Genomic DNA, 23828 nt, shown 5'->3' with positions numbered 1-23828 from the left:
CGGTGTGTGTTGTAAGGTAAAGAGTTGATGAAGACGCCGAATCACACCTGGGTTCGGGCGCCTCTTCGCGGCCCGAATGCGGATGAACACGTTCCCGACGCCGATCTTTGTGATCACTCCTTGCTTCCTGACCGTCAACATCTCAACAAGCTGAACAATGTTCACTCCGAACAAGAGGTAGCGCGGACCCTTCGATCATGGCAGAATTTCACAGCCAGCGACCCTCAAGAGGGCTGCGTATGATCAGTGATCACAAAGGAGGTGAGACCCACCGTATGACTCACTACAACTTCAAGTTCGATTCTGGCGCTTCCACCGACATTCAGTGACTCACCTGTGTCCTTCGCCACACTTTCAGGCGCCTGTGGCAGCCTCCAGCCCTGCTCGTGTAGCTGGCTCTGCTCAGAGAGCTCACAAGAGAAGTACAAGTCTACAGCAATCGAATAGCTTCAATGCATTCCTGCACTCGACACAAACCGTGGGAACTCATGTTTTTGTATCCGCCGCCATATAAGGCGCCTCGAGTGTTGTCCTTGGCCAAGTTCATTTCTCCTCCGACCCTACCATGAGTCGTGCTCCGCTGATAAGCGCCGCCGCCGTTCCTCCCCCTCCAACGAACCTCGTCTTTACCACGCCACCGCCACCACCCAACCGGCCAGTGCCCCTCGATGCCGACCTCCTGCATAGGCTCTTCGTCAAGCTTGACACGCTTCTTCTACAGGAATTCGGCGGGCGTCATGTGACACTTGTCGTTCACGGTGGCGCGGCAATTCTTCTTCACCCTGAATTGGCGCAGACTCAGTTGCAACCGCGTCGCATCACAACGCGCGATGTCAACTACTTAGGCACTGCTTTCGCTACAGAGTGGCGTCTGCATGGAATCAAAGATGCACCTGCCCGGCTGCAAAGAGCAGCACGAGAGGCCGCACAGAAACTACGCGTAGACGCCGAGTGGCTCAACGCGTCCGCGGACCAATGTCTGCCCACTACGACTGAGTATGTACTATCTGTTCGTGCCGTTAGACCATCGGCTGACCTCCCATTGCCTCGCAGCTCATCTGGCCTACCCCGATATCCGGTGTACGACGCAGCAATCCACCTGGATGGAAATTCGCAGTCGCAGATGCTGTTCAGGGGTAAGTCACTATCGGTGACCAGCGTGCCCTTGTACTGGGCGATTGCCCTGAAGCTGCGGCGCTTCGAGGGCTGGGACGCTGCAGACATCTGTCTGCTGCTTAAGTGAGTCTCGCGCCCATGATACAAGCATCTAATGCTGATTGCCGCCCCAGGAATGCGAGCTCGATCCCATGGACGGCCCAAATCATTGAAGATTCCATACGGAGGAACTGTGCCGGATCCTTTCCGGAGGGTGTATGGTTTTCTGGAACCTACATGGCCGAGCAGAGGGACAAGATGCAGGCGATCGTCGACATGCTCGACGGGCGCCGACCCATACCTGATCCCGAGTATGCGACGCGCCGATTGCGCACGAAATCCACTCCTGCTCGCTATCCGTCGCGGGCAGGCGCAGCAACTATGCCACCCATCCCTCGCGCCCTTCCAGAGCATCTCCGCCCGTACACCGGCATCCGACCAGCGATGACCGAACCTCCGGTCATCCCTCCTTATCCTGGTAACGGAGTTCTTCCTGGTATTTCTCGCCCGTACACTGCGCAGTCCCATCGCTCGGGATACCCGAGTAACGCGAAGGGGCCGCTTCGACCCGTTCAATTCTACCACCCTCGCGAGCGCGGGTACAGCAGCGACTCGACGGCGTCTATGAGCTCGGGCGGCTCCTCCTCCACCGCTTTCATGAGCGAAAGCGACGCGGGCTCGGATGGCGAATATGACGTGGGCGAATTCAATGTTGACTTCGCTGGGATGACGCCGCCGCCAGCGCACTGGCGCGGACGGCCGTTGCCTCCATCGGCGGAGACGGCGTCGATATCCTCCGGCAGTTCGCTGAGTGGGGACAGCACGCCGAGAGCTCGTACGCAGTCCATGTATCCTACGATGTCGCCCGCTATGTCGGTGTCCTCCGCCCCGGGTTTGACGAGGGATCATCCGTGTGCTCGCGCGTATGCGCGTCTTGCAGGGCACCATCGGCCTGGACAAGAGGCTCCTGTCCCCGGATCGCCAGCCTACACCCTCGCGTCGTCGTTCTCCTCGATGAGCATCGCCAACTTCCCCAACTCCGCCACATCGCGCGGGAACGAGCGGCAGCCCTCGCACCTGAGCCACCCGGCCTACCCTTCGCCAACGCCGCTCCCTCGCGCGCCGCCTTCTTCGCGCTCGCGGACGACGTCCTTCGCCTCGACCGCCGGATCGTACTCGGCGCCGGTGGGTGCACCTCGGAGCCTGCCTGTGCCGCATGCGTCGCTTCCCGCGCCCGAGCCCTCTCAGCTCTACGCCCCGCAGAGTGCATCTCCGGGCTACTATGATACGCGTCGGCACCCGAAGTCTTCGCGTGGTCGGGATGGCTCGAGGTTCATCCCGCCGCCGCCCTAGGTGGTGTTGCAGAACGCATTCGACGGCGAGTGCCCGGTTTCGATCACGGACCTTTCTTTATTCTTCATCTTATGTCTGGACAGTTTCGTACTTAAGTGGTCCTCGTCTTTGGTGAGATTCGACGGCCGTAGGATACTGTAGTCGCATCTTGCTCGTTTACTGACGGTAGTGGTTTCTTCCGATCTTATTACCTACGTTTGAGCCAGATACTCTTTGCGAATGATATGTCTCGTTCTACTTATCAACGAGAACCATATGCGTAATGTGTGTGGTGACGACTTGAAACCGGCATGTTCTACCAACCTCGTATGTAGAAAGGCCGTATGTTTCTGTTCCGGATGGCGTCGATGGTCAACTCGTCCGGGACATTTTCGTACGATTTACCAAACGTAGTGAGAGTCGCAAAGCCTGTAGTGTGCGCCACAAATAGTGGTCTCCTCGTAATAGCCAGCACGCGCAGGCGATCCAATAGCCAACTATATTCAAAGTGCGAGGCACCTTTAGGTCTGCGATAACCGATGACCAGGCACGTGAGGTTGGGGAGAAGGTCCGTTGGGTGTGGATCGTGGGGACGTTGGAGTAAAGTCGTCAATCGATTGAGAGGTGCCGGACTGTCGTAACAATCCGTAGAATACACGCCGACCTCAAGAGAAGTGAGGGAGGGCATGCGGCGAAGAGTTTGCGCAAACTCGTCCGCAACCACCACTACGTCCAATAGAGCGAGGGATTCTAGCTTGAGAACCTCAGGCGATCTTTTCAGGAGGTCGACGTATGCCTTGAAAGTACTATTGGGTTCCGAAGGTGGGTCAACGTCGCCGATCATGGTCAAGGCCCTGAGATCTGGTGCGCAGATCTCGAAGGCGAGGTCGATAGCATCATATGCGAGCGTCAGCTCTTCGAGGACGGGGAACATGGCGGCTGTTTTCGTGGTTCCCGAATGATAGGCCGATCCCCAGAGAGTCAGAATACGGAGGGTGTTTCGACAAGATAGGACAGCACCAACGGCTGGCGTTATAGGGACTCCAGCGCGCGACGCAGTGGTGACACACTCGATATGGATGTCTTCGATGGTCCAGGATTCTGGCAGCGCAATGTCCCTGTTGGGATGGCGCAGGACGGTCTGAAATGCCCGCAAAAGAGGTCTGACGGAAGCGCGCGAAGAGGTATTCCCAGTGGCATGCATTCGAGGAGAGACCCACGTCGCTCATCGACGACTCGTCGGTCATGTCAATGTCGAGCACGAGAGACACGTCAACGGGTATCCTCTCCGTCTCAGCGCGGATGGCAGGTCCGTATCGAGCAGGTGGGTTGTATTTGTGGAAAATCCTGAATATGCTCCAGAAACGCGGGATTCCGAAGACGATGTCGCGCCACGCACAGCAGACCTGGGCCATATATAGCCTGCGTCTTCCAGCGTATGCCTCCGCCCAGTCAGAAGGAAGGGCATACGTGAAGATTTCAATCCAGAGCTCCACAGGCACTCGTCGCCAAGGAGAGAGAAGAGTCTTATGAAACAGATTTTGTGTGGAAAACATTTGCCGCCGAAGCGTCAGTGCAGCGATTTCGCGCTCAAGCCGCGCGTCTATTGCCTGCCAGTCGTGGATGCGGCGAGCAAGAATCGCGGCCTCTGCAGGGTCCGGAGCGTAGCAAGACCGAGCCTGGGCGAATAAGATGTCGCTCTCTGACTGCAGATGCTCAAGATTGTCTGTTCTAATGCTCATTTCTGCACAGGTATATGAGCGAGCGTTGGAAAGCGACGTGTGCCTACGCACTTTCAAGCACCACTCGCAAAGAAATGCGAAATTGATACAGAGCACACCTGAAAACAGGGCGATCTTCCACAAAATCGACGATGTACAGCGGCGGCCAGATCAATTGCGCGCTGCCTTTTTGGGAAAAATCGCCGAGGCGGGTGCTGTGCATGGTCGGAAAAATCCAGCTCCTTCACAAAACGGTAGAGCGTAGTCAAAAACCCCCAAATACGAACTTTGAAGCGAAACGGGCATGTAGTTCGTGAGATATGTGCCGTAGACTACCTGAGGGCGCGCAGTGCCATATGACGCATGTCGGCACATTTTACGAGGATCACGGACGCTCTCCGGCAAAGTTGGTATGCAGATGGGGGTTTTCATGGGTGCTCTACCGTTCTGTAAGGTTGCCGAGACCCGCAGACTATGCCTAACGCTCGCCTCGGCGATTTTTCCCAAAAAGGCAGCGCGCAATTGATCTGGCCGCCGCTGTAGTGGAGAGGAAGAGGAGTAACTGGAGACAACGTGGCACCGGCGTGACCCGGGAAAAAACCGGTCCGGATTTCCGGGAACGGAAATCGCCCCCCCCAGCCTGGCTCTTGCTCTCGTTGCCTCACTAACTTCGCGGCTGATGAATCTACAATTCTGCGACTATCTCCGCGCGCGAGAGCAACTTTCTCAGCCCGTCCTTCTTCGACGGCGAGATGAACTAGAGCGCGCATCGCGCCCCAGCCTTCATGTGACCGCGGCGCTGACCTCCTCTCACGGGCGGGCTAAGTATCCCGCCCGCTGCCCAACAGGCTTACGGGTTCAATTCAAGCTCGCTGCTACAGATCGAAGCTGCTGCGTGCCGGGGCTAGCGCCAGAGATCGCCGGCGCAGCGAAGATTTTTGGTCCGCGGGGTGGGGAAGTGCGACGCGGATCTCGACGCGACTTCGACTCGGACGGCCACGACGACAGCAAGCGATCAGTTCTCCGCTTCAAGCAAGGCCTCAAGATTCCCCGCTTAGCGGCTCCGACGCCCTTTTGCCAGCACACTCTTTCACGGCTTCGGATATCGACAAGACACCGGCCCACACCTCGTCCTCGAGTGCACATTCCCTTCGGTCCATCTGAACGTTCAAGTTCGCGATGCGCGCTTCTACCCTCTTCTTTGCGGTGTCTGCGATCTTGCTCGCCCCGCATGCGGCTGGCTCTCCCGCCCTCGTCAAACGTCAGGAGTCCATCACCGCGGTAGCGACCGCAACGGCGACGTCGATCGTGACGGAGACTACCTCCCCCTCGGTGACAGAGACCACGGTCTCGCAGACCACGGTGGTGTCGATTACAGACTCGGCGCCCTCCTCGAGCGAGCAGGCGACTACAAGCAGCGAGACGAGCCCGCCTGCGGAGACCTCGAGCACGGAGAGCGCTCAGTCGACGGAAAGCTCTAGCGCGGAAAGCTCAGCGAGCGACAGTAGCAGGTGTGTGGTGTGCTAGAGCTGTAATAGAGAAGTCGCCTAATGCTGATTGCTTCTCAGCACCGCCGAAACTACTTCCACGGACTCCGCGTCGTCGACGGAGAGCAGCAGCTCGTCGAGCGTTGCCCAGACTACCTCCGCTACTTCTTCCGCTGTCCTCGCCAGCGACTCCGCAGCCGCCTCCACCGTCTCGCACACTGGCGTGCCGTCCAGCTTGGTCGCGCCGTCTCGCATTACCTCTACGCGCACCACGTCGGCGAGGTCGACTGCGACGGGTGATTCGAATGGCGCGCGGGCGATGATGAGCGTTGGCGGAAGCCCCATCTTCGCCGTAGCCGCGGGCTTCGGCGCCGCGATGCTTGTCCTCTAAAGGCGATTTTTCATAGTACACAGTCGCCCGCAAGGTTGCGGAGCGAAGGAGAGTGCGGATGAGAGAATGCAGCTTATTAGCGGGGAGGCGATGTGAGTGCAGACTACCGCGTGCACAGACTACCTTCTGAGTCCATACCCACCAGTACGTCTTGTACATATACTATCGAACATAATGGTGTTGTGTGTGCTATCTATCCCTATGCATGAGGGCCGACCTCTATACTTCGAGTGATCTGCATGGACGCAAACTGTTACAACCCATCCGCTTATGCCACGCACTCGGTGACCCCATCGATTTCGGAGTCGTGCTTTCACCACTGTCAGCGATTATCTGGACCAATGTCGGAAACCAGTCTCACATCAACTCACCTCGACTGGTGCATCCGTACGTCCATCATATATCCAGCTCTTGCCTCCCTCACATACCACCAAACGCGGCCCCGTTCTTTCCTTCATCGTATGCAGGGCGAACCTCTCGATCTGTTCTGGACCAGTACCCTCCTTGACGAGCAGAGCGCCGCGGACCTTTTCCGATCCTTCATCGACTAGGCGAAGCAATAAGCCGGTGCCAGCGAAGGGCGCTGTGCTCAGTGGGCCTGGCTTCTTGCCCACCGAGCGCGGGTAGCAGGCCTCTTGCCGTATCTTGCGACTCACAGCTCCCTCTGTCAGCGGGACGGCGGCGATGGCCTCAGAGTGCGTCAAGATATCGATGATCTTGAAGGTGGCTAGTCCGCAGCCGGACTCCCCGTTCTCTACGTTCGGCACGACCTCGATGTCTCTACCTGACTCCAGGTAGACGAGCTCGTGCGTTTCCCGTGTAATCTCGCCGCGCTCTAGGAGTGCCTTTTCCGCGGTGGCGGGACATATGCCTGCTTCCCCCACCAGCAGGCGGAACCCGTTTTGCGGACCGTGCATCCCTGTCTGGTATAGCAGGTAGAGGAAGGGCTTGCGCGTGCGGTCTTCTGGGTCGGAATCATTGCGGTGGCGAGGGTAGACGGAGGGGCTGCGGCCTTGCGAGGCAATTTGCTGACTGATGGAGGGTGCGTTGGGGAGCTCGTCGAGAGCACCGGCATAGGCGATGTGCTTGAGGAGGGAAGTGCTTGGAGGCCAGGGGCTTGGGGGACGGGTGGAGTCGTCGCTGCTGTCAGAGGCGGAGGTCATTGTTGGAAGGGAAATCGGAATTCAAGGGAGATGAAGCAAGCCACCAAAGTCTTGACCTAAGTACCCTGCATGCGAGGCTGTGAGCTCGCACCTTGCCGAAGTCAAGTGGTGTCACTGCCCCGCCTTGATGACGTTCCAGCTTCACCTTCTAGTACTGAGGTAATAGAGAGTCAACCTCATTTGGACGCGCGTATCAGGCCCTCTTGAGTAACTGTACTTACGCTATGGCTTAACTTGTAGACGACTGTAGGCGCGTTGCTCGTGACCGAGAGATGTATGTGGCGTCGCGGCCCGCTCCGCCGCCCAGTTCCCCCACTCCATCTCCATTCACAAATCTCTATCCGCCGAGTACCCCCCAATTAGCCAGACCCCAGACGCACCATGAGCCACATAATCGAGTCACCTTCTCTTTCCTCCTGACAGACTGAGCTGGAAGAATACCGGTCGGCTTTTCCCCGCTCGATAGGTACGCTCAGAGCGACCCACTGCTGACCTCGGCGCATGTTCGCTTTTCCCCTCATTCAAGTTGCGGGCCGGATACCGTCGAAGAGGTATACTACTTGAAGTGAGATGTAGCGCGATAAGCGCCTTGACTGAGACGGTGAAGGGCCACGACGCGCCCGATCGACAAGCAAACCAGCATCGCTATCACTGCTAACGCCAGCGACCTGAACGACGATGCCCGCCATCACTAACTCAATCACGCTGAACTCGGGATGGGCGTGGAAGCGCCGCGGGGAGGGAGACATACTCGATGAGCTGAAGCTTGGGCCGGCGGAAGATGGTGAGTGTCCATACCGTCGCGGGAGGATCACGACTGACCAGCATTCGCTCGCCTTACCTCTACGCGCCTTCAATACCGGCACCTCTTCTCTTTATCATCCCAGCCGCACCCACAGACCCCGACGACCCCACAAAGCACCTCATTGACGGATCCGTCCCGCCCGACGCGCTCACCACCGCCTGGTACCCCGCGCGCACCAGCCCGAGCGAGATCCACGTCGAGCTGCGCAAGGCCGGCTTCATCCCGGATCCCTACATCGGCTTCAACGAGCACCAGGTGCAATGGATCGGCGACGCAGAGTGGGTGTACAAGTGCGAGTTTGGCGTGGAGGTGGGGGATGTGGGGAGGCGGGGAATCTTGGAGTTTGCGGGGCTAGATGCCATCGGGGACGTGTATTTGGTGCGTTTGACCTGTTTACTTTGTACTTACGAGCTGCAGCACTGACTATATGCGCGCGATCACCTTAGAACGGGACCCGCATCTTCTCCTCGGACAACCAGTTCCGGACATGGGCTCATGCGCTCGAACCCAACACGCTCAAACTTACGACTAACACCCTCCTCATCTACTTCAAGTCCGCCAAAGCGCTCGCGCTTGCCGAGGAGGCCAAGTACGGGCGCGTACGCGCAGGGTCGACCAACTTGGGCGATCCGAGCCGCGTCTACGTGCGGAAGGCGCAGTATGACTGGAGGTGGGATTGGGTGAGTTCGGGTTCCCAATTGTTGGCGCATGCGGGATACGGGCTTCGATCTCGCGTGCTGCAAGAACATCTTCCATTCGGCATACAGGTGTGCTTTCCGATGAACGAACGTTTTGCTCACACCCTCCCCCAGGGCCCCGAACTCATGACATGCGGCCCATATCGCCCCGTCACCCTCACCTTCTTCGATGCGCGCATCGCGGATGTGTTCACGAAGGCGAGCCTGGTGGGTACGCCGACGAGGGGCGCGCTCGCGAAGGCAACGCTGAGGGTGGATCTGACGGTGGACGGGGTGGATGCTACGAGAGTGAAGGTCGCTCTTAAGGAGCGCGGCGCTGGCGTGGAAATCAAGAATGTGGAGGTCGACCTGTCGAAGCTGAAGGGCGTCTCGACGGGCGGGACGAAGTCGTTGACGGGGGATGAGCTCGTGAGGGATGGTGAATTGTGTTTCGCTGATGCTTGGACGGTGCGATAGCTGACAGCCTTACTCAGGCGCGAACGCCACCGCCTCGGACGTCGCCGCCACCGCTCACGGCGTGGTGTACAAGGATGTCGTCAGCTGGGACGATCTGGCTGTCAAGCCGTGGTGGCCGACTGGATTCGGTGCGCAGGATATGTACGAGGTCGAGGTTGAGGTGTCGGGTGAGGTGAGTTTGAGGTTATTGTTTCTTGGTTATCCCCGGCATGTTGCTCAGACTTCCACCGACCCTTCTCAGGACGGTACTGTCATCGACACCACGACGAAGCGCATCGGCTTCCGCTCCGTCGAGCTCGTGCAGGACGAGCTGAAGGAGGCCGACCAGTATGGGGCTGGCAGCACGTTCTTCTTCCGCGTGAACGGGGTGCGGATGTTCATGGGAGGTGCGCAGCCTACCTTCATCCTCGATCTAATCCCTCTCGAACGTCTTGGCCGACACGTTCATCGCAGGCTCCAACTGGATCCCCGCGGACAACTTCCTCACGACGCTCACGCCGGACCGCTACCGCGCCTGGCTTACGCTGCTGCGCGACGGGAACCAGAACATGGTCCGACTATGGGGCGGCGGTGTCTACGAGCCGGATTGCTTCTACGAGGCGTGCGATGGTGGGTTTGATTGCTTCTCGTCTCTCAACCCTGAAGTCTTAGACTGACTTCATCCCTCATAGATCTCGGTCTACTCGTCTGGCAAGACTTCCAGTTCGCATGTGGCGTGTATCCTGCGCATCCGGCATTCGTGGCCACCGTGCGGCAGGAGGTGGTGGACAACGTAACGCGGATGCGTCACCATCCGAGTCTGGCGATATACTGCGGTAATAACGAGGTGAGTGGATGAGCAAGGGCGTAAGTGTCAGAGTATCTGACGCGGGGGCCTGCAGGACTACCAGATGGTGCTTCAGTGGGGTGGTGAGTAGGCTGTCTTACGTGTCAGACCGCGGTGGGCTAATCGGTCTTGCAGATGTGGCGGCACTTCCGGCGCGCAAGCTGTACGAGGAAGTCTTCCCGGATATCGTAGGCGCGTTGACGGATCCGCCTGTACCATATCATCGTGGGTCGCCCTATGGAGGCAAGGGCTGGGACACGGCGGACCCGACGGTGGGGGATGTGCATCAGGTACGTTGATGTTGCCGTCGCCAACGGAACGAGCCTGACGGACGTTCTAGTGGAACATCTGGGGCGGCAAAGAGCTTCCCTACCAGGAGTACGACCGCATGGGAGGCCGTTTCGTCTCGTGAGTGAACACTTGTACGGTACAATCCAGGCTTGTCGTCTCACTTGTTGTACAGCGAGTTCGGTGTGCCCGCCCTTCCCGTCATGTCGACCATCAAGCAATGGATGGGCTCGGCACCGGAGAGCGAGTACTACTCCCAGTCACCGATCATTGCCCAGCATAACCGGGCGGGCTCATTCGAGCGGCGGTTCGCCATAGTGATGAACGAGAACTTCCGCCTGACAGAAGATCTGGAGACGTACGTCTACCATACGCAGGTATGAGCCTCTCACGATGACGAGGAATGACAACTGAAGTTTGTCGCAGATCATGCAGAGCGACGGTGTCGGCTGGGCTTACCAAGCGTGGAGGCGGAAGTGGGCAGGACCGGGAAAAGAATACGTGCGTTATGAGTGGTTTGATGAAGTCAACATCGCTGAATTATGCTCTCAGACCTCGGGTGCGCTCGTATGGCAGTCGAATGACTGCTGGCCTGTCGCGTCGTGGGCGATTATCGACTACTTCGTACGCCCTCTTCATTGCATCACTTGGGCATGATGTTCAAGACGTGTCCGCCCTCAGCTACGTCCCAAGCCGATCTACTATACTATGAAGCGACACCTGGCACCTATCTCTGTTGGAATCTATCGCGAGGTACGCGGCCGAGCTCACGCTTCGACCACGGCGCTGACACTCGTGCGTAGGTGATTCACAATCGCCCGACAGACCGACCTCGGCAGGTATATACACTACCCATCGTAGCCCGACTCGATGCGAACTGATCTACTGCAGTACTACGAGTTCGCAGCCATCCAATCGCACGGCGCAAAACTCGACGTCTGGGCGTGCAACTCCACCTTGGAGCCCATCGACGCACGACTCGAGCTGCTCTGCGTCGACCTGCAATCCGACTGGACAGCAACGTCTACGCACGACGTCACGTTGCTGCCGAACCGAGCGACAGAGATTCTGGCTGGTATTCCCTGTCCGGCACCGCCTAAGGAAGGAAAGACACCACCTTCAGGCGATCCAGCATGGACGACCAGTTGCACGGTTGTCGTGCAGGCGAGGATTGTCGCGCGCCGTAACTCATCCCTGGGCTCGGATGGCGTGGTCCTTGCGCGCGGCGCCGACTGGCCGCAGCCTTATCGGTACCTGCGTTTCCCGGATCCTGGGCTGCAGGTAACGGTTGGCGATGCGGGCGAGGATGGAGCTCGGGAACTTGTGCTCAAGTCCAAGGAGCCGGCGAAGGGCGTGTTCTTCACTGTGGAAGAGGGTGGGGAACACCTCAGATGGAGTGACAATGCGCTGGATTTGATGCCGGGTGATGTGCAGAAGGTGACGGTCTGGGGGTTGAAAGAGCCTGCGACTTTGCGGGTGGCATACATGGGTAGAGAGAAATCACAATATGTATAGTAAGCACTCTCTTGCACAAAAACCAGTTGCTTGTCCAGACACCCCGCTGCGTATTGGTGACTCAAAATGAATAATGACTAATGTCACATGTGATTTACGGGTTCGCGTGCTTACCATGCGTTTTCTGATCTGCCTCCTGCCACCATCTTCGAACCCTCGCAGGTTTCGCCAATGCCCCATCGATGCTTGGGAATACTGGACATTACCCAGATCATCTGCGAAGACCTCTTTGAAGAGGATTACTTAGCCTCACTTTCCTCTTTGGCTGCCACATGCTCGTACATATCCGATACGGCTTTGGATGTGTTGTGGAAGGAACAGAACTCCTTAGTGCCTCTTCTTCGCACGCTTCCAGAAAACTTGTTGACCGTGGCGGGCAACGGGGATTCAGAAGTATACATCGACGAACTAGACGACCAGACACTGGTATGATGCTTAATGATATGGACGTGCTGCACCTTGGCTGACCTGTCACGCAAGACACTCGTAAACAAAATCCCTGCAACCGCCTGGACTCGCATTCAGTCATATGCTCGACGCGTTAGGTGTCTCCGCCTAGGTGAAGCAACCGGAGGTACCATTGTGCGCTCGAGTTCGCCTCACGACCCACTGGCACGCAAAGTTCTCGCAATTGATATCTCGGTATTGGACGAACTCCTTGCGCGTACAGGCGGCCACCCTCTCTTTCCACGCCTACAGTACCTATATTTCCGGGACATCGAAGAGACCTTGGTCCATCTCGTTCTTCCGCTTTCGAGACTCCCACCTCTGACAGATGTTGAGGTGTATATGTCTGCGCACGATGGCAGCACGGATTACGCAGCCTTTCTCGAACGCCTTCTCCCTGTCTGTCCGGACCTCCAAACCCTCTCCTTAACCGGTGACAACACACCGCCAGTGGAGCCAGAGCTTCTCAAAGCCATCTCCGACGCCGCGTGTGCCTGTCGGTCATTGAAGTCTGCGCACCTTCTCGACATCGACCCCCGTGCCCTCGCCCATCTTGCGAGAACGCGGAGCCTCAGCTCTCTGAAGATTGGACTCAATTCGCGGCTTGAAAAGGCACTGCATCAACGGGCGGATGTCGACATACGCTGGGATGATGACATCGTCCTTAGCGATCTTGTCGTCGAGCCCGAGCTCTGCGGGCAGCTCGAGACGCTTCTGAATGCGTTGCACGGAAATCGCCTGAAGGTCGAACTCTTCCATATGACATGTTACGAGGAGTGCGACTGCAGCCCCGGGAGATCGGGATGCGACCCACGAGTACGGAATCTAGAACTCCTCGCGAAAGCCTTCGATCCAGCGTACATGAACGAATTCGCCTACGTCCAAAGCTGCGACATCCCATTGGGGAGAGGATCCGTACCCGCGTCTCATGTCCTCCAACTAGCGACTGGATATCCGAAGCTCACATGGCTCATCGTCGATTGTTGGGTTGCATTGGCGGACGACGACCTGACCGACATAGCGCGTGCGCTGCCTCAGCTCGAACTCCTCATGCTGGACACGCGTTGCCCTCGCCCTGAGCTCTCGCGAACCACTCGGCGCGTCCGCACCTCTCTCGCGGCGCTCAAGTCCTTTGCGCACTACTGCCCCGACATACGCTACTTGTCTTTCTGGGTCAATGCGGCGCGCATACCCAGTACCAGCCGAACGTCTCCGCTCAAAGCTAACGCGCGGCAGTCGGTACGCCTGCACTTCGCAGAGTCGAAGTTCACCGACGACTACGGCGTTGCTGGCTACCTGCGGCATGTGTTCCCTGCGGGTTGCGATATCATGCTTGAGCCGCCGGAATACGAGGGCCTTGACGATGATTACGATCCCCCAGAGGGATACTCGGACGGAACGCACAAATGGATCGCAGTCAAGGAAGCGCTTCGCGTCTTAGAAAAGTATACATGATCCTTTGTATAAGTTGCAACCGGAGAATTCCATCTACCTATCGTCGTGGCGGTATGCCTTGCCTACTCGTGATCGCGCGGATTGCATATAAGCTATTTTACACCAATGCAGCCCTGTATCGTCGCTTGTTTAGGAGTGCAGTGAGAAATGATTGTCCAAATCCTGACGCACCCTCTTTAATCAGATATCATTCTCCGCGAGCACCTCCTCCATCATCCGCTTGAATTTGGACAAAGGCCACGTATTTGTCTCCGCCCAGACATTGTAGCCGCGGTAAGGGCCTGCGTATACCCTAGAGCGCACCGCTGGCTCCGAGAGCTGCGAATCGTACACATCTGTGGTGGCACACGCGTGGAAGGGCGGGTAGAAATGGGCGAAGTCGAGTTCGATGTGATGGATGGGAGGGGTCTCGTGGTCAGATACGCGCTCCGAGAGCTTTCTGGCCGCAGATCGCCCGACACGGCGAAAGTACGAGTCGATGACGGTGCACGTGAAATGGGCGTGAAGAGGGGGCATATCGGGGTGGTCTATATAGATTGATTAGGGGATTCGAGAAATCAGCGCTTCGGGCTTACCGTGAATTGCGAACAATGGACGATGTCTACAGTATTGGTGGGGTAGTGACTCAAAGTTACTATCTCACCGTTTCTTGTGGTATCGTTTGCGGAGATTTTTCAGAACCACTTTCGGGTGAACGGGAATTGATCCGATTCGGCCGACCTGTCCGTCTCACGTGTTTTCGGTCATCCCCCGCCCTAGCGCGCCTGCAGCTCCCTCCAATTCTGCTATACGCTAACAACTTCCAGACCTCCTTCTCCTTCTCGCGTTAAATGGCGAGACCGACAATCATCTTGTGCATCAGGGTGCGACTCCAGACGAGCCGCCACGCCACTCCCACGACACGTGTCACGTTGCTCGGCAGCTCGGGCCGGACAGCGCTGACGCGCTGCAATCAGTACGTCTTTTCCTTGCGTTCGTCGCGCTCGACCACCACCCCGCCGCTCACCCCGTCCCCCCGCTCTCTCTACAATCCCACTCCTTCTTGACGCTTCGGACAAGCCGCCGGTGAGGCGCTCGCCCGTGATCGGGTCGCACATGTTGACGAAAACATGGCGATAGCAATGGCCATCGAGTCAACGGAGGGGGTGCAGGTGCGTGAACACACCGCACTGTTGACCTAACTAACCACTATGTAACTGCAGTGCTTCCTGTCCGACACCCTGCATAGACCTCACCCCCAATAAGCCAGGGGCCTCGCTTACCACCCCCGCACCCCATCCCCATCCCCCTTCCTCCCTCTTATCGGACGTGGCCCACCTTATCCCCTCACGTCTTGCAGCCTTGCATGGATCCACTGTTTGAGCCGGACGATGCGTGGAAGGCCGAGGCTTGCGTGCGGGTACAGAAGGATCTCAACATGCTCGCGCAGGAGGCCTTCCGCGACCACGAAGTGGGCTTGAAGAACCCCCGAGTCCGACTTCGAGCGCAGCACAACGTCAGCATCGCGCATCTGCATACGCGTGGAGCAGATCCAGACCGAGATCCAGAAGCGCGAGAGGATGCGCGTCGAAGGCGCGCACACGCACAGCGGCGCCACAACCACCTCCCCCCATCGGCGACGGATCAGCTAGGAGCAGCACAGTGCGCAGAACTATCGTGAGTGGCGCCCGCTGCGTGTTTTGCCGTGCTGAGCAATCCCAGACCCCCGGCCATCGCACCGCCCAGCAAGCCGATCTTACGTTGACCACAAGATCTGGATGCCATCCATCTCTCCCGAGCAGGACTACCTTATGGAACAGCAGCGTCGCCCTGGTCGTCCACGCGCAAACTACATTGCTTCACGCAGCAAAACACCCTATCAGCCGTTCAGGGGGAGGCGGGATCGCTCCCTCCACACCGTCTCCACCTCCCCCACCGCCAAGGCCTCGTCCACAGGGTGCTCCGCCCCGCCCTGTCCGTAGCGTACACGCACTTCGTTCACGTCATCGTCCGCAAACGCGAACACACCGTTCACCATCGTTCGCGAAGACGAGGTCGGCGTGGACTGCTCGGGACGACCATCCAACTGGCGCCGCGCGCGAGGGGGAGGAGGAGGGGGGCGAGGGAAACTGCGTCGGCATTCAGACGTGGTCGACACTAGCTGCGGGGTGGTGCGGGATGATCCCCGGCGCTGGGAATGGGAGACTATCGCGAGGGGGAGGGGAGGGGGAGGAGGAGGAGGAGGAGGAGGAGGAGGAGGAGGAGGAAATGGGGAGGGGGGATGTTTACGGAGGATAGCAGCCGTGATTCATTCAATATCGTCGTGTAGAGTTCTGAAGTAGGTAGACCATGCAATAGAAACTTGTTTTGCCGTGCCATATCGCAGTCAGAGATGTGGGGGAAAGCGGAGGAAGGAGAGGAGGGGGGCGATCACGAACTCATTGAATGATATCAGAGCGCGTACCTTTGACCCCCGCACAAAGACGCAGCGAAGGCGTGTAAGGCGACGTAGATCGATGATAAGCACAATCCCTTACCCCCTCTGAAGCATTTCGAGGGAGGGGGAGTCGAGTTCATCTCAATGAGTAAGATATAGTATAAGCTTAAGCTCATTCACTCATAGCGCATTTCTGACTTGTTCCTCGACCCTAGTGTCTCTGTGCCTCATTCGCAACTCTGTGGGAGCGTTGTATACTCACAGATCTACCTACTACAGGTACTACTAGCCAGATCTATAAAGGAAATTTATCAAACTTGCTCCCCTGCTCATTCAACTCATGCCGAGTTTGACAATCAAGGACCTGAAATCGAGGCGCGCTGTTACAGGGTGTGCTTAACATTCAGATTGTAATGTATAACACGTATTCTCAGCTCGCGGTGTCTTGAAACGCGTCCACGAGCGCCAATTTTCATGAAATTCGACCCATTGCTAAGTTATAGCTTCCCTCGAAGCGCCCAGTGCAGTGCGCGGTGTCTCGGCGCAGGCTGAGTATGTGATAGATATAAGGAAGTATAATATCGCAGAAGAGCGCCGATACTCACCAATATGGCGGTCGCGATTGGACCATGAACGCAGGATGGCGCGCTCATGAGCAAATCCAAGCCGGTGACCGCTTTTGAATGGAATCCCAGCACACCCACGCCTTCTCCACGCTTGGGGTGGTCGAAAGGACACGAGATGGGGACATCCGCGCACTCGAGAAGCTGGAGACAAGGGAAATGAGCGAGCCCCACCCCATCCCATGTTCAACCAACTCACCTTCGAATGTATAGCTGGTTTTGCACCTTCTTTCGTACCACTTTGACCTGGCGAAGCAATGACATGGCCTCGCCTGCGACAAAGCCGAAGGGGCGAGAGCACCACTTGCACTCGCCATCGACAAGGGGAAAAGACAGCCCTCGTCTTTGACAAACGACAAAAATCCTCGCTCTCACTATCAATGAAAGCGAAGGAGCGCCCTCGCACGCGACGAAGGGAGGTCTGTCCCTAGGTATATCCTGATATACCCTATGGCTGTAGGGGGGTGTATTACATTATACCCAATGGTTGCAGGCCGTTACTCATAGGGTGTATCTTGTTGTTCTCCCTACCTATATCGGGGTATTTCCACCTAGGATAATACTGGGTTCGAAATCCTTTTGATGGCTGTCGGAGACTCCGGCAACATTACCTCGGTTGATGCTGGGTTGATGGTGCCCGATCAACAGCCTCTTTGGGGCATGCGGCCCACGCTCCGCGGCTGCCTGCCACCACCGCCGCCGTTCCCGCTACCACCCACCACCACCGCCGCCGTTCACACCGCCGCTCATCCCTTCCGCCCGCCATCCGCCCTCCACGTCGTGGCTCCCTTCCATCTCCTATCCTGAACCAATCCGCGGCCAGGCGTGGCAGCCTGCTTGGGGTATGCGCGGCGGCGGCGCCGCCCCGCCGCCACTGCCGCCCACCGCACCACCCCTCGACGCGCCGCCCACACCCCTCTACGCGTCGCCGTTGGCCCTTGGCGCATCGCCCGTGCCCCCCGATGCGTCGCCCGTGCCCCTCGACGCGTCACCCCCGCTTGGGGCATGTGCGCTGCTGCCCGCCGCCGCACCGCCGCACTGCCGCCGCCGCCCCCCACCGCGCCGCCTCTCGACGCGCTGCCCAACGGCGGTGATGTCAGCTCCCTACCAAATCCGCCTATGTGTGTCCGCGCCACGATATCGCCCTTCCATTGTACCGATACAGCCGCATCGACGTCCGACACCCGCAAATTTTGGCTGACTAATCAGACGATCGCCACCATGTACGCCTCTCCTCCACTTTCTGGTTGTGACCCTCGCACTTACGACCTGCAATACTCTAGCCGATACACGCCTGGCGATTCTACAACATATTGCTGCACATCTACCTCTGCACAGAGCCTTTTCCCCCCTACCTACCTTTAAGAACCTTCGTCTTATACACATGTACAATGTCAGAGTGCTACAACACAATCAGGTCATGCTGAACTGCACGACGGGGGATACCGTCACAGCATGCGGCATGGAATATCCTCCCGCTCAAAAATATCGCCGAGTCCGAATATGTGGCGTTGTTGCCGAAGTTCAACCATCACGTGAGTGATTCGTTGAAGTTTCCCCAAGTCCGTCATTGTCTGAGAGCTTTGCTTCCAAGTCCGTCGTTGTCCGCATACGTGTCGTTATTTCGAGGTATAGGGTATGCTACGTATGGGAACATCGGGTAGACAACAAGACAGTCCTCAAGAAGTATATGAGAGAGTAACAATAAGAGATATTGAGTAGATTATATAGTCAGAGATATTGAGAGCGCCACCACGAAGTCCAAAAACATCATACAGTACAAGAGCACAAGATCAGCTGCAACAAGGTACACGGTACACACATAGATACACAAGGAGATGATGAAGACAGATTATCGAGCCAATGACTCCCGCACCTTGAACGACTTGACGAGCGTCTCGCGGTTGCGCAAGGTCCGACCTTCGCCTTCAACCGCGGTTGTTGTGCTTGGTGCGGTCGTTGCAGCCGTTGCAGTCGTTGCAGTTGTTGCGGACGTCACGGTCATTGTGGACGCTGCGGTCGTTGTGGTTGTCGCAGTCATTGCGGTTGTCGCAGTTGTCGTGGTCGTCGCAGTCGTTGCAGTTGTCGCCGTCGTCGAGGCAGGTGTCGTCCTGCCCGCCTTCACCCGCTTCGTCGGCTTGTTGCCCACAGGGGGCGCGTCTGCCTTTCGCTTCTGCGAGCCCTTGCCACCCTTCGTGTTGCTGGTGTCGGCCTTGTTGACAGCAGGTCGCGTCGCCTTCGCCCGCTTCGATGGCTTGTTGGGGCCGGCATCGCCTGCCTTGCGCTTCTGCGAGCCCTTGGTGGACTTGCCAGTACCAGCATTCTCGTTGTCGGCCATGTCCGCGGCCAGCCGAGTACTGGGGGATGAGTCAGCGACAGAGAGAGAGAGAGAGTACAAAAGCCAGACTTACCGAGCACGCCTTCTCGCAACCTTCTCGAAGCCTGGTGTGCGCATCATGAGGCATAAGACGTCACGAAAATCCTGGACGGCGGTGTCCCACTCCAGCCACTCCTCAGGCCTCGCCCTCGTGCTGTTGACTGCGTCGCCCCACCAGAGGAGGAGAAGGAGGACCTGAACGATGCCTTCCTTGCCACAACACTTCTCCAAGCCATCCCAGTCGTCTATCCCCTGCACCATGCCCTCGAACTCCTCGATAGCAATGAGGCTGTTGTTGGGATTGAGGCGTCCTGCGGGCTGCAGAGCCTCCCACCAGAGCCAGTACTTCGACGCAAAGGCTGAGAGATCTCCGAGGTCGATAGAGAGGTCGTATGGGCAGCCCTGTCGAGTCCAGGTGCTGTATGCAGCAGGGCGAATACTGCCGCCAAGGATGCGGCGTCCATCGTGTCGGAGGGGATAATCCATCTGGTCTTCAAGCTTGAAGAAGGCGCAGACGGCGGTAGCGAAGGCAAGACCCCAGTCACGCCCACGTTGGACAGCGCTGAAGACGTCGCGGATGTGTAGCGACCATCTGTCTGTCGAATGGTACGACCAGACCTCGTGTGACCGGCCACTCTCCACATCGGCATCATCAGGAAGGGCTGCACGACGCGTCGCTCGCGGTTGCTCGGGAGCCGACAGATGCTCCTCCTCGAGGCCATTCAGATCATCGATAGAGTTGGTGATCTGGGACAGCGGTCGAGTAAGCGATTCCAGCGATATGCGGAAGCGCGGGGGAGCGTCCTTGTATGGCGAGGGGTAGGGGGTTGGCGGGAGCCTTGGAGATGGTGGAGGTGTGTTCAGTAGCGGCGGCGGCGGCATCTGCTCGCACGAAGGTTCGCGCGTTGGCGAGGACACGCGGGAAGGGGCCTGCGAGGGCGCGCGGGAAGAGGCCTGCAAGGGCACGCGGGAAGGGGCCTGCGAGGGCGCGCGGGAAGAAGCCTGCGAGGGCGCGTGGGAAGGGGCCTGCGAGGGCGCGCGGGAAGAGGCCTGCGAGGGCGCGCGGGTTGGTGACGGCTCACGAATCGGCGACGGCGCATGAACCGGCGATGGATCGCGGGTCGGCGACGGCGCGCGGGTTGATGAGGGTGCACGAGTTGGCGATGTTGCGCGGGATGACGTCGGCGATGTCGCGCGGGATGGCGCTTCAGAGGGGGTGGGTGAAGGAACCTGCGTCGTGGATCTCGGCCTAGTAGGTCGCCCGCGCGCGGGTTGCGGTGATGACTCGCGCGATGACATTGGCGATAGCACACGCCGTCCGCGTCTCAATCTTGTAAGTTTCTGTCGAGCGGGAGAGGGAGTGCGGGAGTTGGAGGACGGAGGGCCTGGGGCGATGGTCTTCTGAGGTGCAGATCCCAGGATTGCTGTACGCGATGTTCCTGTGCCGCTCCCATCGCCGTCTTCCAGAGATCGGTCGCCACACGTCTCCTTGGCTGTAGCTCGTCAGTTGAGTATAATATGCACCGTGTGAGCGTACTTACAGTAACAGCGCTTAGCGAAGCCAATGTAAAACTGCTCCACCTTGCCGAAGTTCACTCGATCGGCCTGGTACCACTTGAGTTGGCTGTCGAGCGTGACCCCGTGGTGTACACTGCGAAGGGTAAGCTGAAGGAAGTCATGAAGAACGTCACTGTATACCTTAGCATGCCAATCTCGCCACCCTCTGAAGGCATAGGGCCGGCGATGAGGACAGTGCAAATCCAACCCGTCTTGCCGCCAACAGCATCGGCCGTGGGAGGTAGGTACACAGCAGCAGCGTCGAGGGCACTGGCGATCTTGAGCGTCAGTCTCAAGCAACGAGAAGAAAAGAGCAAACGTACTCTTGGAAATCTTGCGGCGTGCGCAACTCGTCAGGGATGTCCGCCGGGATGCCGCGACTGGCATGCTTCTCCGCCTTGTACTTCTCGTATGCGTCCTGAACAAGAACCTTGAAAGGCTGGGGCTCCCGGTCCCAGCACGCCTGGGTGACGCGTGTGCGGACTGCGACTGCCTGAGGCTCCTTCTCGTCCGTGGGGATGGCGACACCTTCATCCTCCCATGCCGCGCACTTCTCCCTCCAGACCTTCCAGACATCTTCCCACTCCGCCTCGAACGCGCTCTTGATGCGCTCGTCGTAGTGGTAGACGGAGTAGTAATGCGTCAGTCGGAGAGTGCCCGAGGGCCGCTTCTGTGCCTGCGCCTGTATGTGCTCATTCCAGAGGGTGTTGATATCGACATTCTTCGCTGCGTCGGACATGCGGTCGCGTTCTTCACGGAGGAAGGTGCTGATTTTCTGGCAAAAGTAAGTACGTGTCGATCAGGAATGTACGGAAATGTAGACGTACAGTGCGTAATCCCTTCATATACGCCTCTGCACGTTCGCGACGGGCGTCATCGTAGTCGTCGAAGTTGATAGTCGTCTTTCCGGCCTCCGGCTCGTCAGGAAGATAGTCCAGGTCCGTCTTGATGTCAAAGAACATGCCGAACGCGAGGACGAAGGCGACAAGCGTGGCGTCCAGGTAGAGTCCGCGACGCTTGCGGTCGAGGGCGAGCCATGTTGGGAATCGACGACGAAGGAAGGCAGCCTTGTTGCCGACACACCATGGGGTGGGCCCGCGCTTGCGCGCCGAGGGATCATCTGCGGCCTTCTTGCGTGGTCTCGGCATGCTGATAGCGGGAGTGGGGAGAGGCGCGGGGAGTTTGCATCGAGCAACTGCCAACTACATTACAGGACGCGCGCGCGATTTCTCTGTTGTTGGATGTTTGCTCGTTTCCCCTGGTTTGATCGTCGTTGTGACCTTAGCGCGCGGTGATCTGCAGAATTCGTTCTAGCCTTGTTACTGATCCACGTCGTGCATAGACTACTCACCTATTGGACGCTCTGCCCACAAGTTCATCTGAACTGACGCGACAGCCTACGTTGTCGGAGGCTGGGTCAGCAATGACATAGATGCGCCTCCTGTTGTTGTTGTTTCCCTCGGATTTAGCTGCTGGACCATCGCATAGAATACAGAATATAGCGTACCTTCTAGCTGTCGGCTCGTTCTTGCCCCGGTCTTCGCAGTGTCGAAGATACGCTTCTGAAGAATCACGACGCGAATCTTGAAGCACGTCGGGTGGGATTTCACAAACACGGCTAGCCTGTTGGGTCTTCGTCAGTGCATCAGAGTAACGATAGGACATTAAGGCGGCGAAAGAAGCAGGAGACAACGATCCATTTTTGGTTGTGTTTCAAGGAACCAGACATTACATGGGCTTGGGTACAAGACAACATACGCGAGCTGGCGCGACCAGGGATTCCGCCACAAGGCAGGCAAGCAACACAGAGGAAAACAATTACTTTTGCGCGAAGAACTTGAGGGCTTCCTCGACAGCAGCAGCAGTATCGCCACCGGAAACGAAGACCTCGTCAGCGGTCTCGAGCAGCTCCTCGAGCCTCGCACTGTAAGAGATCAGCAGGAGCGCGGATACGGAGCTGCGCGGCGACGTACGGGTTCTGCGTTAACACCCCCGATAGGGGCGTTGAGCCACGCGAGGCAAAAAGAAGCTTGGTCGGGCTGGGGGAAGCGGGGCCTGGAGTGTGGCTTGCGCGGACGCTGGAAGAGCCGGCAGTGCGGGAAGACCGCGGACGGGGCGTCCTGCTGGGTGTGACAGGCGCGTCGGTACGGTCAACGCGGGGTGTCGGATAAAGGACGGGTGTAACGCTCCGCGCAGCCCGGCTGCCTGACTGGCTCGCCCGGGGCATGGACGGAGTTGTGCTGCGCGCAGGAGTCCGAGGGGCTGTAGTTGACGCATGGTGCTGGGAGCGAGGACCTGATGTTCCAGGCAACGTCGCGCTGCGCTCTTGGGAGGACTGCACCCGGCGGGGAGACATAGGGAGAGGCGGGAGATCCGAGTCGTCGGGGAGTTGATGTTCGTGCTGCCCGAGCCGACAACCAAGCTGCCACGTCGAGACACACTCCTTCCACGTCGCCTTGAGCTTCCAGGGAGGCTTTTGATCATAGCCTTGCATAGCGAAATGCATGGAATCGCTGCAGCACAAGTCAGAACAGAACATAGTTGGGAGGCTAAACACACAAACGCGTTTGTGTACACGCCACCAGCATAAAGAGGGCGAGCGAGGACCAGGTAATAGGTATTGAACATGGGATCATCGCGGACGTCGTCGTTTGGGTACTTGTGCTGGCTCTCGGCCAGAAAGGGCGGCAAGCAGTATCCGGGGCGAGCCGGCTTCAGGTCGTTCCAGTTGAACGCGCGCACCATGTCTTCCCATTCGGGGTCGTCGTACAGTTTCTCATCTTCATCCTCGTCTATGACCTCGAGCTTGATTTGAGTCATGGTGGACAGTCGAGGATATGAGAGGGTGAGCGGACGGCAGTCGTGGTTGGAAAGAAACCCTTCGTATCGCGTCGGACACGTGGGTAATAATCACAACCAAACACGGACTTAGACGCGAGCAGGATATTGCATCAAATCACTTTTTCTGGACTGCATACTGATATAGAGACCGGATGAAACATGTGAAGGTACAACAAATGAGCATAAATCAGGGGGAATACAGCTATGTAGTTTGTACAAGCCCGGAGTGATGGCCGAGTTGGCAATGGGACCAATGCGAGCGTATGCACATCCCA

General features: G+C 58.0%; 8 protein-coding genes across 8 annotated transcripts; 5 read left to right on the top strand and 3 right to left on the bottom strand.

Moving 5' to 3' along the window:
* The first annotated feature begins 128 nt into the window (after positions 1-128).
* On the top strand, positions 129-3004 carry SCHCODRAFT_02568130 (uncharacterized protein). Its single transcript, XM_050343814.1, has 3 exons — positions 129-996; positions 1054-1239; positions 1290-3004. The coding sequence occupies exons 1-3, from the start codon at positions 566-568 to the stop codon at positions 2506-2508; spliced, it is 1836 nt and encodes a 611-aa protein (XP_050201481.1). The 5' UTR covers positions 129-565; the 3' UTR covers positions 2509-3004.
* Positions 2657-4229, bottom strand: SCHCODRAFT_01350067 (uncharacterized protein; the record flags this gene model as incomplete). The annotated part of the gene is made up of 2 exons (XM_003033581.3): positions 2657-3628; positions 3708-4229. 2 exons carry the CDS (start codon positions 4227-4229, stop codon positions 2804-2806), a joined length of 1347 nt encoding a protein of 448 aa, XP_003033627.1. The 3' UTR covers positions 2657-2803.
* An 830-nt stretch (positions 4230-5059) lies between these two features.
* SCHCODRAFT_02613829 (uncharacterized protein) lies at positions 5060-6277 on the top strand. The gene is made up of 2 exons (XM_050344631.1): positions 5060-5719; positions 5777-6277. The coding sequence occupies exons 1-2, from the start codon at positions 5388-5390 to the stop codon at positions 6084-6086; spliced, it is 642 nt and encodes a 213-aa protein (XP_050201480.1). The 5' UTR covers positions 5060-5387; the 3' UTR covers positions 6087-6277.
* SCHCODRAFT_02613824 (uncharacterized protein) lies at positions 6273-7292 on the bottom strand. The gene has a single exon (XM_003033580.2). It carries the CDS (start codon positions 7247-7249, stop codon positions 6449-6451), a length of 801 nt encoding a protein of 266 aa, XP_003033626.2. The 5' UTR covers positions 7250-7292; the 3' UTR covers positions 6273-6448.
* A 310-nt stretch (positions 7293-7602) lies between these two features.
* SCHCODRAFT_02613820 (glycoside hydrolase family 2 protein) lies at positions 7603-11936 on the top strand. The gene is made up of 17 exons (XM_050344630.1): positions 7603-8033; positions 8137-8432; positions 8501-8734; positions 8867-9170; positions 9226-9380; positions 9450-9594; positions 9662-9817; positions 9880-10034; positions 10090-10117; positions 10170-10324; positions 10375-10442; positions 10498-10699; positions 10749-10823; positions 10875-10946; positions 11004-11075; positions 11126-11161; positions 11214-11936. The coding sequence occupies exons 1-17, from the start codon at positions 7928-7930 to the stop codon at positions 11835-11837; spliced, it is 2883 nt and encodes a 960-aa protein (XP_050201479.1). The 5' UTR covers positions 7603-7927; the 3' UTR covers positions 11838-11936.
* Positions 11937-11980: 44 nt separating this feature from the next.
* SCHCODRAFT_02531507 (uncharacterized protein) lies at positions 11981-13977 on the top strand. The gene is made up of 2 exons (XM_050343546.1): positions 11981-12263; positions 12318-13977. Exons 1-2 carry the CDS (start codon positions 12009-12011, stop codon positions 13737-13739), a joined length of 1677 nt encoding a protein of 558 aa, XP_050201478.1. The 5' UTR covers positions 11981-12008; the 3' UTR covers positions 13740-13977.
* A 740-nt stretch (positions 13978-14717) lies between these two features.
* Positions 14718-16016, top strand: SCHCODRAFT_01188628 (uncharacterized protein; the record flags this gene model as incomplete). Its single annotated transcript, XM_003034146.3, has 3 exons — positions 14718-14890; positions 14942-15395; positions 15491-16016. Exons 2-3 carry the CDS (start codon positions 15085-15087, stop codon positions 16014-16016), a joined length of 837 nt encoding a protein of 278 aa, XP_003034192.1. The 5' UTR covers positions 14718-14890; positions 14942-15084.
* Positions 16017-17479: 1463 nt separating this feature from the next.
* SCHCODRAFT_02723644 (uncharacterized protein) lies at positions 17480-23532 on the bottom strand (the record flags this gene model as incomplete). The annotated part of the gene is made up of 15 exons (XM_003033579.2): positions 17480-17979; positions 18138-18180; positions 18655-19135; positions 19190-19993; positions 20238-20360; positions 20469-20648; positions 20693-20806; positions 20854-20982; positions 21036-21487; positions 21540-21861; positions 22064-22181; positions 22220-22335; positions 22535-22636; positions 22686-23225; positions 23288-23532. The coding sequence occupies 15 exons, from the start codon at positions 23530-23532 to the stop codon at positions 17525-17527; spliced, it is 4224 nt and encodes a 1407-aa protein (XP_003033625.1). The 3' UTR covers positions 17480-17524.
* Between the last annotated feature and the right edge of the window lie 296 nt (positions 23533-23828).

Source organism: Schizophyllum commune, assembly GCF_000143185.2.
Source record: "Schizophyllum commune H4-8 unplaced genomic scaffold SCHCOscaffold_3, whole genome shotgun sequence".
In the NCBI taxonomy this organism is placed as follows: Eukaryota; Fungi; Basidiomycota; class Agaricomycetes; order Agaricales; family Schizophyllaceae; genus Schizophyllum; species Schizophyllum commune.
Note: the sequence above shows the minus strand (reverse complement) of the source record. Positions and strands in the feature narration are given on the sequence as shown.

Bases quoted from the DNA above. Each gene is read 5' to 3' on its own strand.
- SCHCODRAFT_02568130 (XM_050343814.1), top strand. From the start codon at position 566: ATGAGTCGTGCTCCGCTGATAAGCGCCGCCGCCGTTCCTCCCCCTCCA. The intron at 997-1,053 runs GTATGTACTATC...ATTGCCTCGCAG, and splicing joins TGTCTGCCCACTACGACTGA to CTCATCTGGCCTACCCCGAT. The intron at 1,240-1,289 runs GTGAGTCTCGCG...TTGCCGCCCCAG, and splicing joins GACATCTGTCTGCTGCTTAA to GAATGCGAGCTCGATCCCAT.
- SCHCODRAFT_02613829 (XM_050344631.1), top strand. From the start codon at position 5,388: ATGCGCGCTTCTACCCTCTTCTTTGCGGTGTCTGCGATCTTGCTCGCC. The intron at 5,720-5,776 runs GTGTGTGGTGTG...ATTGCTTCTCAG, and splicing joins TCAGCGAGCGACAGTAGCAG to CACCGCCGAAACTACTTCCA.
- SCHCODRAFT_02613824 (XM_003033580.2), bottom strand. From the start codon at position 7,249: ATGACCTCCGCCTCTGACAGCAGCGACGACTCCACCCGTCCCCCAAGC.
- SCHCODRAFT_02613820 (XM_050344630.1), top strand. From the start codon at position 7,928: ATGCCCGCCATCACTAACTCAATCACGCTGAACTCGGGATGGGCGTGG. The intron at 8,433-8,500 runs GTGCGTTTGACC...CGATCACCTTAG, and splicing joins CCATCGGGGACGTGTATTTG to AACGGGACCCGCATCTTCTC. The intron at 10,947-11,003 runs GTACGCCCTCTT...GTCCGCCCTCAG, and splicing joins GGGCGATTATCGACTACTTC to CTACGTCCCAAGCCGATCTA.
- SCHCODRAFT_02531507 (XM_050343546.1), top strand. From the start codon at position 12,009: ATGCCCCATCGATGCTTGGGAATACTGGACATTACCCAGATCATCTGC. The intron at 12,264-12,317 runs GTATGATGCTTA...CTGTCACGCAAG, and splicing joins AACTAGACGACCAGACACTG to ACACTCGTAAACAAAATCCC.